The sequence below is a fragment of the Lycium barbarum genome, chromosome 1 (genome assembly GCF_019175385.1).
Source record: "Lycium barbarum isolate Lr01 chromosome 1, ASM1917538v2, whole genome shotgun sequence".
NCBI lineage: Eukaryota > Viridiplantae > Streptophyta > Magnoliopsida > Solanales > Solanaceae > Lycium > Lycium barbarum.
This window is the reverse complement of record NC_083337.1, coordinates 155,808,381-155,823,887: the sequence shown is the minus strand read 5'-3', so window position 1 is coordinate 155,823,887 and position 15,507 is coordinate 155,808,381. Positions and strand designations below refer to the sequence as shown.

Here is a 15,507-nt window from a genome sequence, read left to right as displayed (position 1 = left end):
CATAGGAGGAAAGGTGTTGTTAAGTGTGTGTAAACAAAGTCTCACATGGAAATTAGATAGGAAAAAAGGTTATATATAAGGTGTTGAATATTCTTAATGGTGCGAGATTTTTTGATAAAATCGTGTGAACTTGGCCAAAGCAGACAATATCATCATGAAAAAATATCTTTAAGTTGTTTTCGCCCAACAATTCTAAGCTAATTATAAATACTCCAATTCATTGTTTTCAAGAATTGACCAGAAGTTGGATCATACCTTTTGAAATACTTGCACATATGAGGCCCAAGAAATTTTTCTTCGCCATCAGTCACGGCTTTGAAGAGGGTCTATTATGGACTTCTTGGCAACACTAGCAGAGATATTTGCTGTCAGCTTCCAGATAAAATAAGGGATAATTTATAATCAAATTCTAATTAGATAATTATCGTCTGATCTAAAGTCCTGTTTTGGGTGGAACACTTTCCTATATGATTCCTAACAAATTCATAATTTTCCTCGTCAGCCACCTAGGTTGCTGGACTTCGTTTACTTTTATTTCAAAGTTAATGGATTAAGGATCAAAAACATATCTCAAGTATGACTTCTTCTTTTTTTAAATTTTTTTTTTTCTATCTGAATTGTGTGAGAGTTTCTATTTAAACTATCTTTAACTAATTTGTAAAACACGCCTCAACTATCAGTTATTCACCTTTCCTACCTGAACTATCACTAACTAGTTTGCAAAACATACCTCAACTATCACTTGTTCACTTTTAATGAGGTGTGTTTTGCAAACTAGTTGATGATTGTTCAGGTAGGAAAAGTGAACAACTGATAGTTGAGATGTGTTTTGCAAACTAATTGGTCATAGTTTAGGTAGGAAACTCTCACTCATACGATAGTTCAAATAGAAAACTAAAACAAAAAAGTGAGTTTTTGACCATTGATATTTTTTCTTGTTTGGACTTTTTTTTTTTTTTTTTTTTGGACCAACTAATTTCCATTGCAAATGAGACGAGATTAATTAATCAGATCATATATCTACAAGGAAAAAGACATGGTTTTAGACCACCAAAAATACATTACACGTCTTGGGGGTCATTCATCCTTCCCAAAATCCCAACAAGTTGAGGTAGGTGGTGACTTCACATTATTAAGTTATTTCATGTCACATTCCACTTGAAATTCACCATTCTTGAGATACACGGCAAAATTTGCCTGGGCATCGGCTTCGGTGTTGAATTCTCTGTCCATATGGTTGATTTGGAATGACATAAACTGATCTTTAAGCTCTTTGACAATCTTGCATAGGTCAGTCATATTCTGGTTCTTACATTTCCAGATTCCTTGAGCCTGCATGCAGACAAGTTTTGAGTCGCCCTTAACTTTTATGTGTTTGAAACCTTTCTCAAGAGCATATTTTAGCCCTAAGATTACGCCTCTATATTCAGCAACGTTGTTAGTTGCGTGTCCCACACCTTCACGCAACCGGAAAACCATACTTCCATCTGCAGCACGTAGCACAGCCCCAGCCCCAGCTGGTCCAGGATTCCCCTTTGAAGCCCCATCAAACTCAAGAATGCATGAGCACTGCATGTGGCGGGGACAATATGACGAAATTGGGGGCAGTTCTAGGAAATTGTCTAATTTGGCATGTTTTTGCTGACCAGCAGCTGAAAACGAAGGAGATGGCACCACCTCCATCTGAATCCTCTTTTCCTGAATATTCTTCCCGATTATTTTATCTTTTGAAGAGCCAGGTTACCGAAAAGGGCATGGGATGAGTATCCCAAAGAGATCATCACGAACATCGCTGAAATCCATAGAATACATTGCATTTTTGAGTCCATGAGAGGCCAGATACTCTTCAGATTGCTTAGCCAGGTGATACCCTTTATAAACATTTATGGTTGGTTCACCGACAGATGTTCGTAGCAGAGCTTGCAAATCACTCAGGTTCTTATAGACCGCGATCACATCCCCTTTACACACCACATAAAAAGCGTCCTTTTCGTCCCCCATTTATGTGCCCCAACTCCAATGCCTTTACTTGGCTTTGCAAATTACTCCACCACGAGCAGAGGAGGAGAGTCAAGTGTAATGGAGTTTTGTCAGCACAGCATCTCTCGACTCTCTTGTTTGGACTTGTGTCGCATGGAGAAAAAAAAAAAAAAAAACAGAAGTGTAAATCAATTTTCAAACAAAAAAGAAATCACTAGTTGATGTTTAGATCGAGCTAAACAATTTAACTTTAGTAGTTAAACTAGCAAACTATGCTCGTGCGATGTACGAAGCCCAACATGATTAATTTGATTACTCAATTTAGTTATTCTTTATGGTTTGTATATTTTGCAAAGGATATTGCGATTTTCCGTAGTGAGTCTTCATATTTTTTTTCTTTTCCTCTTATTTGTTGTTGTTGTGTTCGTTCCTCTTGGACACTTATATATATTAGAAATTTTTAGCTAGTAATGTGGCCAAGTAATATGGAACGGAGGGAGTACTTCATTTATTAATTCAAAAGAACGTGAAAAGTCAAAAGTTAACAAGTAAAAGTGCACGGGGGAAATAAATGTGTCGGAAAATTAAAATTGAAGTGCATACGTGTATACATTAGAAGAGAATAAATATTCACTACTATGCCATATGTCCACATGAGATAAAAAAGTAGTTGGTTAAAGTGTACAACCAAGTAATATGAGATGAAGGGAGTACTTCATTTATTAATTCTTAAAGAACGTGAAAAGTCAAGTATAATAATGTGGTCAAGTAACATGAGACGAAGGGAATACTTTATTTATTAATTTTGAAATAATGTAAAAAGTCAAGTAATGTGGCCAAATAATATGGGACAGAGGGAGTACTTCATTTATTAATTCTTAAAAAACATGAAAAGTCAAAAGTGAATAAGTAAAAGTGCACGGAGGAAATAAATATGTGTCGGAAAATTAAAATTGAAGTGCATACATATATACATGAGAAGAGAGTAAATATTCAGCAAGAACGTGAAAAGTCAAAAGTGAACAAGTAAAAGTGCACGGAGGAAATAAATATGTGTTGGAGAATTAAAATTGAAGTGCATACGTATATATATGGAACAAGTAAAAGTGCGCAGAGGAAATAAATAGGTGTCGGAGAATTAAAATTGAAGTGCATACGTGTATACATGAGAAGAGAATAAATATTTAGTACTATGACATATGTCCACGTGGGATTTATTAATTTTTAAAGAACGTGAAAAGACAAAAGTGAACAAGTAAAAGTGCACGGAGGAAATAAATTTGTGTAGGAGAATTAAAATTGAACTGCATACGTCTATACATGAGAAAAGAATAAATATTTAGCAAGAACGTGAAAAGTCAAAAGTAAACAAGTAAAAGTGCATGGAGAAATAAATGTGTCGGAGAATTACACGTCTATACATGAGAAAGGAATAACTATTAAGTACTATGACATATGTAAATATTTAGCAAGAACGTGAAAAGTCAAAAGTGAACAAGTAAAAGTGCACGGAGGAAATAAATATGTGTCGGAGAATTAAAATTGAAGTGCATACGTGTATACATGAGAAGAGAATAAATATTCAGTACTATGACATATGTCCACGTGGGATTTATTAATTCTTAAAGAACGTGAAAAGTCAAAAGTGAACAAGTAAAAGTGCACGGAGGAAATAAATTTGTATAGGAGAATTAAAATTGAACTGCATACATCTATATATGAGAAGAGAATAAATATTCAGCAAGAACGTGAAAAGTCAAAAGTGAACAGGTAAAAGTGCACAGAGGAAATAAATGTGTCGAAGAATTAAAATTGAAGTGCATACATCTATATATGAGAAGGGAATAAATATTAAGCACTATGACATATGTCCACGTGAGATAAAAAAACAGTTGGTTAAAGTGTACAAGTTATATAGCTTTTGGTACAAGCATTCATTGCGTGTACAATTTGTAAAGCTTTTGGCACAAGTAGTTATTACGGTGTTGGTCCCTCTTAGCCACTTATATATAATAGAAAAGAAGTATATAATATAATATATATAATATAGAATAGAATATAATAAAAATAGATGGGTACAACATGAAATACTCTATGTACAATTTATTAATGCTATGTTGGTCCTCCTTTGGTACTTATATCTAATAGAAAAAATTAATATTTCCTCGATAGGTACATGGAAGGTGAAAATAGTGAACTAATTGATGACCAGCATGACCTCCCCTCTCTACGTTCTTTTTCCTTACGCGAATGATCAAAATGCTGCACTTTGTTTGGCAAATAAAACAAGATAGTTCATTAGTTAAAAGAGAAATTCAATGACTTCTAATAAGCAAATTAGAACCAAGCAGAGGCGAATCCAGATATAAAAAATGGGTCACGTAAACACATGGTCATCCAACTAAACTCGGTATATTATATATATACTCCGTAAAATATATCAAATATTAACTAAAGAAACACATGCTTTAACTAGACTGAATGAAGCAATGGCTAAGTGCTACCTTTATTCCCTTAAAGTTGTGGGATCAAACCCTACTAAATGCAGTCTTTTAAAAAAAAAAAAATCTAAGATGAACTTATCCTCTTGAAATCCTGGATTCGTCTCTGAACCAACAATAACGTAGAAATACTGGCTTTAGTTTGGATGATATAGTCCATAATCACAATTACGTGTGGTAAGCAATTACTAATACGTATGAATAATTTAATTGCACGTTCAAGGAAATAAATTACAGGATGTATCTATCCATAGCGTATAAATAAAATGTAAGCGAAACATAAAAAGAAAGGTGGAACACTCAAATTGACCGAAGCAATTAATGATCTCCGTTATTAAATATTCAAAATAATAACAGAAAATACGATACAAAATTAGATTTGCGCCATTAGTGGATCTTGCAGAGAGAATTATATCTCAAAGTAAATTAAAAGTTATCATAAATCTCACTCACTGTTTGCTTCCATTTTTTTTAATCACTTTGGTATAATAGGGTAAAATTAATTGATTATATTTCAATTCTTAAATTATTAGTATACTTTGGTAAATTTTTCACATTATTTTTCTTTTTGTTATAAGTATTAGTCCGTTTGACTAAGCTTTTGAGAAGTAAAAATGTTTATATTTTTATTTTAAGAAATGCTAATTTTAGATAATTGAGATGTTTGACCAAGCTTGTAGAAAAAATTAAGTGCTTTTGAGTAATATCCATTTTTTTTCTAGCTCAGAAAAAATAGTACTGCCCCTATCCCAAAATAACTGTCGTTTTTAACTCTTTTAACGTCCACTAAGAAAAACACTAAATAGCAGGTATAGTTTACTAGGTTAACCATATTTATCACATGTTTTATAGAATTAGCAATCTAATACTCCCTCCGGATAAAAAAAAGTGTCCACTTAGCCTTTTTTTCTTGAGTCAAAGAGAGTCCACCTATCAAATCAAGAAAGAATTAACCTTATTTTTTCAGATTTACCCCTATGAAGTATTATGTGATCAAATCCCAATACCTATTTAATTAGGGGTAGTTTAGTCAAATTACTTCTTTTTATCTAGGAGTTAGTACTTTCTTAAGGGGTGTGCAAATGACTAAGTGGACACTCTTTTTGATCCGGAGGGAGTAGAGGACTGCTTTTTTAATATTCAAGGGCATAATAATTGAAAATACTTGCAACTTTAATCTTGAATTCCTAAAATAACAATTATATTGGGATAAATTTTTTAAGCTAAAGCGACACTTATTTTGAAAAGGATAGAGTAGCTTTTTCTCAAAAACACTTTTAAAACCTTAGGCAAGCATAAAAATTGCTGCTTAATATTAACAAAATGTTATTCTTCATAAATACTTTTCCAACAAGCGCTTCTGATAAAAATCATTTTGTAAAATAAAATTATTTTTTATCCGCAAGGGTGGCTCAGTTGGTTAATCACGAGACTTCCATAATGGAGGAGGTCTCATGCTCGAAACCCCTGCATACCACAACAACGATTTGTCTTCTAGTCGAGCTTGTCGTACGGGGCTTGCCTAGTGGTAATTATCTTTCCGATGTGATTTACGGGCTATTGCATAGAAGCAAAATTCATTTTTTCTGCGTGGATTGTCCTTCAGAGGCATTGGTCTTTAATTTTTGCCATTGGCTTAAAAAAGTGACTAAAAATACCCTAAGGTTTTGGGTTCGAACCTCGCTCGGTCAAAAAAAAAAATTGCAAGGCAGAGGTTGGATTTGCAACGCAGAGTTTGCCTGCATGATAAGGCAGAGTTCTACCTTATTGATGGCAAACTCTACCTTATGAGGGAGAGTTTCATGCAAAATTTGCCTTACGATTTTTTAAATTTTTTTTACTAAGTGGGGTTAGAACTCGAAACCCAAAGGTTTTTAGGAGAAGGACAAAAATTGAAGACCAACAAATTTGAGGGGCAAAAATTAAAGAGCACCCCTAAATAAGGGCAATCGTGCAAATTGCCCACTTTATCCTGTGTGCACCCAGCTAACGGCTGCGCGTTCCTTGTCATAAAAAAAGAAGAAGGGAAAAGGTGCAAATATACCCCTCAACTTTGTGATTAGAGCAGATATTCATATACCCCTCGTTATAAAAGTGGTATATATATACCCCTGCCGTTACAAAATAGTGCAAATATATCCTTTTCGCTGACGGGGTTTTTTTAAGAATCATTTAGGTTATTTTTTAATTAAAAAAAAATGTCACGTGACTTTAAAAAAAAGTCTACCTATATTTTTTTAGTAGACATTTTTCTAAAGCCACATGATAATTTTTTTTCTGGTGTGTCGGGTCTGATTCGTTAAAAAAATATCTCCGTGAGGAAAAATCAATTTTTAGCATATTTACCGTCTGGTGGGAGTGAATTCTGTGATTTTCAATAGAGGGGTGAAAGTGAAATTCCAGTCGTACGTCAAAGTGGATATATTGCTCATTTTCCTTTACTCTTTCACAGCGAGCGTTGACACTCTCTCTTTCTCCTTCACTCTGCGCCGCCTCGCTGTTCATTGCCTAGGTCTGTCGCCCATCTCTTTTCTCTGTTATGGCTACATTATATTGGCTAATTTCATATGTTAATGGGGTTTCTTGTGTTACATTGCGTCAAGCCTTATAATATGTCTCACTTTGCCTGATGTACGGTTATATAGCTCACTGAGTTTATTATGTTGTTTTTAGCGTATACCCAAATCCATGTCTTTCATTCTTGTCATGATTTGTTTCTCTAAGTCTCATGCCTGTTTATGGGCAAAGGTTAAAACTTTTGATATAGCACCGTCTTAAAACTACTTTTTTTCGGGCATTATTACGATTCAGGTTATTGCAGCTAGTAGCTTCTGTTTTTCATGTGTATGCGGGTTCTTATGTAATTGAGTAATTGATAGTGTTGAAATTCAGATTATTGTAGCTAGCAGCTTCTGTTTTTCATATGTGTATGCAAGTTCTAATGTGATTGAGTAATTGATAGTGTTGAAATAGTTTAAAGGCTGATCTGGATGAAAATTTTGATGCATCCAGTAAAAAAGGGTGCAAAACTTTCATATTCTTAAATTGATTGATCAATCAAATTCACAAGAAAAGAGATAGATGATAATCGTATGCTTCTGCAAGTTGATCTTTTTTGAGATTTATCAGTTGTGGCACTGTTTTGCTGTTAAAATAGTACCCTGGCAATTTGGAGGGAGCATTCTTAGCTGTCGTTTGAGGTGTTTGCTGCCATGGCTAGTAAAGATTCAGATAGTAAGTAATTATCACTTCTCGATTGCTTTTAACACAAGTTTTCTGTTCTCACTCTTCAATTTTTTCAGTTTGCACTTTGTCTAATATTATCCCTCTTGTCCTTTGTTTAGAGGGAAAAAAGAAAGAAGTCAAAGTCAAGAAAGAGGTAGTTCATGGAAAAAAGAAAGAAATCAAGAAAGAGACAGGTCTTGGTCTCTCTTACAAGAAAGAGGAGAGCTTCGGGGAGTGGTATTCTGAGGTAAGCTTGAAATTTTCAATTATTAGAGATGTTAAATGTATCAAGGTGTTTCTGAATCTGAGGTTATTTTGCTTTGTGCAAAAAAAGAGTTGGAATGAGTTCCCAGACACTTTTAGCTTCTTCTTTCTTTAATTCCTTTGTCTGGTGTTTTAGGTCTTCTTACGCAAGAGTACACTTTAATCTTGCTTTAAAGAGGCTCCAATGCTTATTCTTGCCTTCTAAACTACTTTATATCAGAAGAACCATACTATCCTGCATTCCTTGAACTAATGAAGTTGTGTAGGTGGTAATTAGGATTATACATTGGAATTCTTTCCCCCTCGTCATTAGCCAGTTAGGATGCTATCTCTCTTATTCTTCGTCGCTCAGCCATCAAATGGTATATAATTAACATTATATTTTTTTTAATATATATTTACTTATAACTACACTGAACCACCTATGTATTCGTTTGTTGGCGCTGTCCTGACACTGATGAGTGTCAAATTGGCCTTCATTAATGGTCCTTTGCTAGGGTCTGCAGCGCTTCTCTGTTGGTTGTATATCCTTTATCCTTTAGTTTACATGTCAAGACTTTTGCTTCCTGCTTCATTTAGATGTGAAATGAAACATAATCTTGTCATAGTAATTATATCTTCTATGTTCAAGTTAGTGTTGGAAGACTTATACCATCTTATTTTGACACAAGGTAGCTGGACAACGGGATGGCAAGTTTGATCTTCTGAATCCTTTTTTTTTTTTTTTTTTTTTTTTTTTTTTTTTGTGATTGTTAGTTTAAGTTTCCAATTCTTTGGGACCATTGTGTGGAACTCTAGTACATTAAACCTTGTGGCCTAAGTGAACTATCACATGTAAAAGATGTAGAACTGAATTTTATGGGTCTCAGTGAAAACGGTGTGAACAACATATACAAATTTTGTGATATAAATATTGCTAAACATAGTGGGAAGAAAACCATGAGTTCTCATGTTCTAATCCTAGTAGAGACAAAAAATGCTAGTAGTTGATTCTTCTGGATCTGCCTAAGATTTGGTGGGCAGAGTTACTCGGTGCCTGTGCTGGGGGGAGGTAGCAAGTTCCGGTGGAATTGTTGAGGAGTGCGCAAGCTGGCCCAAATAAAACTGTCGAGGAAAAAAGGCTAAACATAGTGAAAATACACATGAATCATAATCATCAAAACTTGTAGACTGGAATCAAAAACTGGAATCCACCATCTCATTGGGTTGGAAAGAGCACAGATCTTTAAGAAATTCTTTCAGGAATTCCGTTATCTTATGTTGTACCGCTTCTTTTTTGGTTTCATGTTTTCTGTGTGAGATTGGCATAAGCCTATTTTATACAGTACTTTTTTTTGTGATAAGGAGCTTACAAGTTACAGCCTACCTATTTTATACTAATATACTCAAAAGTTGAAATTCCTGGCTCCCTTTATATATGTCAGAATGCCTCTATTGCCAAATGAGTTTTGCTGGATACAAATGAAGTCATAATGAGAAAATGCTGAGTAGCAAAAGGAAATTTAAGACACGGGGAACATAATACTTCGTTATGCTTTAACCTGCCTGTATCTCCAGCTTTTTAGAAAATTTAATGTGCTCTACCAGACAAGTAGTATAATCAAAAGCTCAATTTCATATACACCTTCAACTGCCGGTGACTTTGGTATTTGTCTGCTCATTAGCATTATGCATTTGTTAAGATTCCTGCTTTTTCTATGCACTTCCTCTCTTATCGCATTTGCAAGTTCCTTCTTATCACATATCATTATTTTTTGGTAAAGCTTCTTATCACATATCATGATATTGACTTCTCCTTAACTAATAAATGTAGGTGGTTGTTAGTGGTGAAATGATTGAGTACTATGACATTTCTGGCTGTTATATCTTACGGCCATGGGCAATGTCCATCTGGGAGATATTGCAAGTAAGTTTGCTCCTTAAAATGATTGTTTGTTGTCGGGCTAATTCAGTATTGAATTCTTTTTTCATGTCAGTTATGTTGACAATTCTTTTGAAAAAGAAAATTTTATCTACGTGATTGACGTCTTATTTTTGGACCAATTTCGGTCCCTTTTTTTTTTTTTTTTGGATAATGGTAACATTCTATATATCCACAGGTATACTATACCATAAAAGTATAGTCCCCCAACCAAACTATTACAGATTATAGCAAAAAAGCGCCTTCCTATATTACTAGTTACATATTGTCCAAAACATCAAAGATATCTTCTGTTTTCACTAGACATTCCTGCTTACACCAAAAATAATAAAGAGCTAAACAATTTTGGTCCATTGTCAACCCTTTTCATCATTAAATTTATAATGCATTCTTAATTCTTTGTTTGTAGACTTTTTTTGATGCCGAAATTAAGAAGATGAAGATAAAGAACTCCTACTTCCCACTTTTCGTGTCCCCTGCTGTTCTACAAAAGGAAAAGGACCACATAGAGGGATTTGCTCCTGAGGTGAGGCTTTACTCTTGTTTGGTAAACTCAAGTTTGTTTTCTTCCTGAAGCACTAGGGAGGCTTTAAGTGCTTCTTTTATACCTCAGTGTTTTGTTTCCATATTCTGTCCTTCCGTTTTCTGACATCTTGATTTGTGAAATTGGCTTATCGTCCAAATATATATAATTTGTAACTGCTGCTCCTATTCGTCTTTCTTCAAGAATCAATAGTAAAAGGTGAAAAGGGATTTTCCATTTTCAATTGTCTCAAATCTCCTTCAAAGGCATATAATTGGAAAGTTAGCACAAATTTGGGCAATATATAAATTCGTAGATGTAAGAGACTTCCTCTAGTACTGTTGTTAATTTCAGTAATGGTAACTTCAATCACGGTCTTCAGTTAGTAGCATCCTCTTAAGCAATCTAATATTGTATAGAATTTGTTCATCAATATTGTATAGAATTTGTTCATCAACTATGCTCTATAATCGGGTCTCTTAATTCTACAGGTTGCTTGGGTTACAAAATCTGGAGAGTCTGATCTGGAAGTGCCCATTGCGATTCGACCAACAAGTGAAACTGTGATGTATCCTTATTTCTCTAAGTGGATAAGGGGACATCGTGACTTGCCCTTGAGACTTAACCAGTGGTGCAACGTTGTGCGATGGGAATTTAGCAACCCAACCCCCTTCATCAGGTTCGCTTTTTGAGTTTGTCTTTTTCTCCCGTCTCTCATCAAAAGTTGGTGTGCTGACTGCAAACATTTGTTTTGCAACTTATTTAAGTCTTTCTGGGGAGGATGGACCTAACTGTTATCTCCTTCCTTTTACTGCTTCTAATTTATAGTCATCTTATACATTATAAACATAAACCATCTATTCATTTGAGGTCTTCAAAGCTGTGTGTAACACTTTTTGCATGTGTTCCTTACTCAGGAGCCGTGAATTTCTTTGGCAAGAAGGACACACTGCTTTTGCAACTAAGGAGGAGGCAGATGCAGAGGTATTTGGTTATATGTTAGAGTATGCAATTGAGTAATTTATCTCTTATAGACAAAACTGAATTTTTTCTTAAGCTTCTTTCCTGTTAATATTAATCATTAGTAAATGGTATTTGCTTTTTCTGTTTGGGATGGTGTGAAGAAGCATTAGAACTATAGTACTTGGAGATTGTTATCATCTACGTGCTCCCAACGTCAGTGAAAATTCTTAATTGGTGTCTCTGATTTATGCATCTTTTGTGCGCGGTGATTTTCTTTTAATCTCGTCAATACCTGTCTAAGCAAATTCTGTAGTATTAAAGGGCTTTTGAGAGAATTGGTTGCTTGAAGCTGAGGTGCCTTGATTTATCCTAAAAGGATCAAGAATTGACGTGTCAGAATCTATATTTACTTACTTTTTAGTAAGTGCTGATGTTCTGACGATCTTTTCAGGTTCTTGAAATCTTGGAGTTGTATAGACGTATATATGAAGAATTCTTAGCTGTTCCAGTAAGTAAGGGAAAGAAAAGTGAGCTTGAGAAGTTTGCTGGAGGACTCTATACGACTACAGTAGAGGTATAGAAGAAGATACTTTTGTCGACATTATTTGGCAGTTCCTGTTACTGCTGGTTAAATTGTTCTTGTCTTTAAATTGTTCTTATCTGTCATTCTTTTACATGATTCATGGCTTTGTTTGCTAGGCTTTTATCCCTAATACCGGCCGTGGTGTCCAAGGTGCAACTTCACACTGTTTAGGCCAGAATTTTGCAAAAATGTTTGAGATAAATTTTGAAAATGAGAAGGGAGAGAAGGCTATGGTATGGCAGAATTCCTGGGCCTATACTACCAGAACGGTGAGCATTCCATGCTACTGAGCAACTCTGTATTGTGCATTTGATAACTTAGATGTCAAACTAACTCTCCCTTCTTTTTTTCCGGTACTTTGACAGATTGGTGTGATGATCATGACTCATGGAGATGATAAAGGCCTGGTCTTACCTCCTAAAGTTGCAACAACACAAGTAATTGTTATTCCTGTGCCGTACAAGGATGCTAATACTCAAGGAATCTATGATGCCTGTGCTGCCACTGTTAAAAGCTTGAACGAATCAGGTATTCGTGCTGAGGCAGACTTCAGAGACAACTACTCGCCTGGCTGGAAATATTCTCACTGGGAAATGAAGGGGGTTCCTCTTAGGATTGAAATAGGACCAAAAGATCTTGCAAATAATCAGGTAAGAATTATAGTTTACTTTCTACTAAGTTTATGAAAACAAAAAGTAGTTTTGTTGGTGCTATGGTGTTAAACTTTTGTTTTATGAAAGCAGCCAAATAAAATGCTGTACTTACGTTTTATGTTTCTTGACCCAAAACTCTGAAATAACTTTTCCAGGTACGAGCTGTTCGACGTGACAATGGAGCCAAAACTGATATTCCTGTGGCAAACTTAGCCGAACAAGTAAAAGATGTGCTCGACTCTATCCAACAAAACCTATTTGAAACAGCAAAACAAAAGCGGGAAGCTTGTGTTCAGGTTGTAAAGACCTGGGATGAATTTGCAGAAGCACTGAGCCAAAAGAAATTGATCTTGGCTCCTTGGTGTGATGAGGAGGTAAAATCCTATCCAAATAGTTGCATGAGATGAATCTTCTAATTTCCTCCTCAATTTTCTTTAAGAAGACTGCATCAGGCAAGTCTGATTTTGAAATGCCACATATTGGAAGGGTTGATTTATTAGTCTATCAAGAAATTCAATGGATTGCAATCATTTAGCAACTCAATATCTACTGATTATATATAATATAGGCATTACTTAAGATTCCTGATCCCTGTTTAAAAGATATAGCAATAAAAAGACTCAGAACTAATGCTTATTGGTCAGATCTGATAACTGGTTTTGCTTATGCCGATGGTCGAATATTCTTCTCTTTTGTGTAAAGGAGTTTAAAACTCTTTTAAGCTTTAACTTCACCTTAACAATCTTCAAGAAATCACTTCCATTCTTGATCGAAAAATACCCTCATCCATTATCCAAAACAACTAATGAAAAATGGATGCTCCTATGTCTGGTTAGACAAATCATGCACTCACTTTTATGAAACAAGGAAAGATTGTGCTAGTTGCTGTTCATGTTTCAATACCTGAGCTGGTGAATAGACTATTTTGGCTACCCTGTTAAAAATGCCACCTTCTTTTCCCAGACAAAAAATAATGAAAATGAGAATGAACTTAAACTAAGAAATCCTTCCAGAACACTCGAGTGCTAAAAAAAAAAAAAAAAAAGATCGTTCCAGAGCACTTTGTTTCATGGTGAGTGCAGGTTCTCCCTCTCTTGTGATAATAATATGAATTTGCATAGTTATTCCTGATGCACATTCCTCTGGAACTGAGGTGATCAATTTGTTTCCTGCTAGCTTATCATTTCCTGCTTGAATTCATTTCACATGAACTTTGGTACCTTCTAATAGGATGTTGAGAAAGATGTAAAGACACGCACAAAAGGAGAGATGGGTGCAGCGAAGACTCTTTGTTCTCCATTTGACCAGCCTGAGCTGCCTGAAGGTATTATCTATTCTTGCTGTATGTATAACTATTACCTAAAGCGCATCAAAGTTAAAGTAAGCATTACCAATGCAGCATGTATGTGAACTTGTCGATTTTACTGGTTTTTTCGTGGTATTGTAATTTCAAATTGAATATTACTGTCATGATATATTTTTAATCATAATCTCCTGCTACATCGTAGGTACATTGTGCTTTGCCTCGGGTAAACCTGCTAAAAAATGGACATACTGGGGCCGCAGCTATTGATGATTCATTTTGATATCTTATATTTTTCTGCGATTTGGTGATTTAGAAATTGAATTCCAGAAGTTTTAATTGTAACATGAGTCTCTCTCTTAAAAAGTGATCTTTGTTCTAGTTCCCTGGAATTTTTTATTAACTATCTATACAGAATTTTGTGTTGGATAATTTGTCAGTTGTTTCTTCTGCTGCAACACCACCCCCCTGCCCCCCCACTTTGTCCCAATCTTATACTATTGGATTTTGGTAGTTCACAAGTCAAAGAGCAGCTATTGATGACTCATTTTGATATGACTTAATACATACAGAGGCCCTTAAACTTATCATAATTTTTCACTCAGGCACCTGAGCTATACATTGTTCATATTGAATACCTAAACCACTGATATAATGTGTCAATTGAACATTTCAAAAACACCCAAGCAAAAAAGTGTAGTGCGTGCACTTCAATCAGTGCCAAAGTGGCAACATAACAAATAAAATAAAGACACGTGGGAGCCTAAAAAGAAACAATTAAATGAGTTTCTTCTTCTTTCTTCCGGTATTACCCCCAATAACCAAACTAAAGACGAGAAAAATCTTGGCCATATAACAGAAAATTAAGATAAATAAACTCTTTATGAATCCTTAAATCGAGAATACAATCTTTAATTTATCAAATCTCTTTGGTGGCAGGGAATGCCCACTGTAGCTTTTTCGCGGTAATTCGGAGCCAACAATAGTAAATATTTTGAACTACAATCATTTGGATTTGTGGGATTCATAACTTAAAATCTGGAGTTTTGTTATGCTTAAACTAAAAAGTTAACAAAATAATGAAATATTAAAATGTAAAAGATGAAAAATCGTCACTGTTCATAATTTTTTGGTGTCAAGTCCTTGCTAGGTAGTTTGGTTGTATTCATCATGCTAATTTCGCGGACGATTGTGGTGGATGTTATTGTGAGTACAACTCAATGTTTCACACTAAACATTGATTGTGAATTTCTGGTCTCATGGTATGGTAACTGTGGTAGGGGTCTTAAAATTGAAGGAGGCAGTGGGCAGAAAATGCAGCAAGAGGACGAAAGAGAGAGATTGGTGGTCAAAAAAGCCCTATTTGTTTTTCTTGTGTATTTTTCTTTGATGGTTTGGTCTATTGGTCAATTTTATTTGTCAAACTGATATTTTAAAAAAGAGAAAGCAAGCAATGGTAGAAAGAAGAATGAAGGAGATGAAGGGGGAAAATGAAAATTAAGATCATTTTTTGATGCCTTTCACACTCCAAAAAGAGGTGTGGTGCACACACTATGCTATGTTTGCAAAAAGTGTTCAATTGACGCATTAT

General features: G+C 34.9%; 1 protein-coding gene and 1 pseudogene across 2 annotated transcripts; one reads left to right on the top strand and one right to left on the bottom strand.

The window, feature by feature from the left end:
* Window positions 1-985: 985 nt before the first annotated feature.
* LOC132598878 (uncharacterized) lies at window positions 986-2,106 on the bottom strand (annotated as a pseudogene).
* A 4,734-nt stretch (window positions 2,107-6,840) lies between these two features.
* LOC132598865 (proline--tRNA ligase, cytoplasmic) lies at window positions 6,841-14,348 on the top strand. Of its 2 annotated transcripts, none has more exons than XM_060312004.1 (13): window positions 6,841-6,993; window positions 7,639-7,715; window positions 7,826-7,953; window positions 9,784-9,876; window positions 10,301-10,417; window positions 10,906-11,093; window positions 11,332-11,398; window positions 11,829-11,951; window positions 12,077-12,229; window positions 12,326-12,610; window positions 12,769-12,987; window positions 13,844-13,937; window positions 14,122-14,348. In XM_060312004.1, exons 2-13 carry the CDS (start codon window positions 7,694-7,696, stop codon window positions 14,184-14,186), a joined length of 1,554 nt encoding a protein of 517 aa, XP_060167987.1. In that variant the 5' UTR covers window positions 6,841-6,993; window positions 7,639-7,693; the 3' UTR covers window positions 14,187-14,348. The 2 variants fall into 2 exon arrangements, with proteins under 2 accessions (XP_060167987.1, XP_060167997.1); XM_060312014.1 differs by having other exon boundaries at window positions 6,879-6,993; window positions 7,611-7,715.
* Window positions 14,349-15,507: the final 1,159 nt, after the last annotated feature.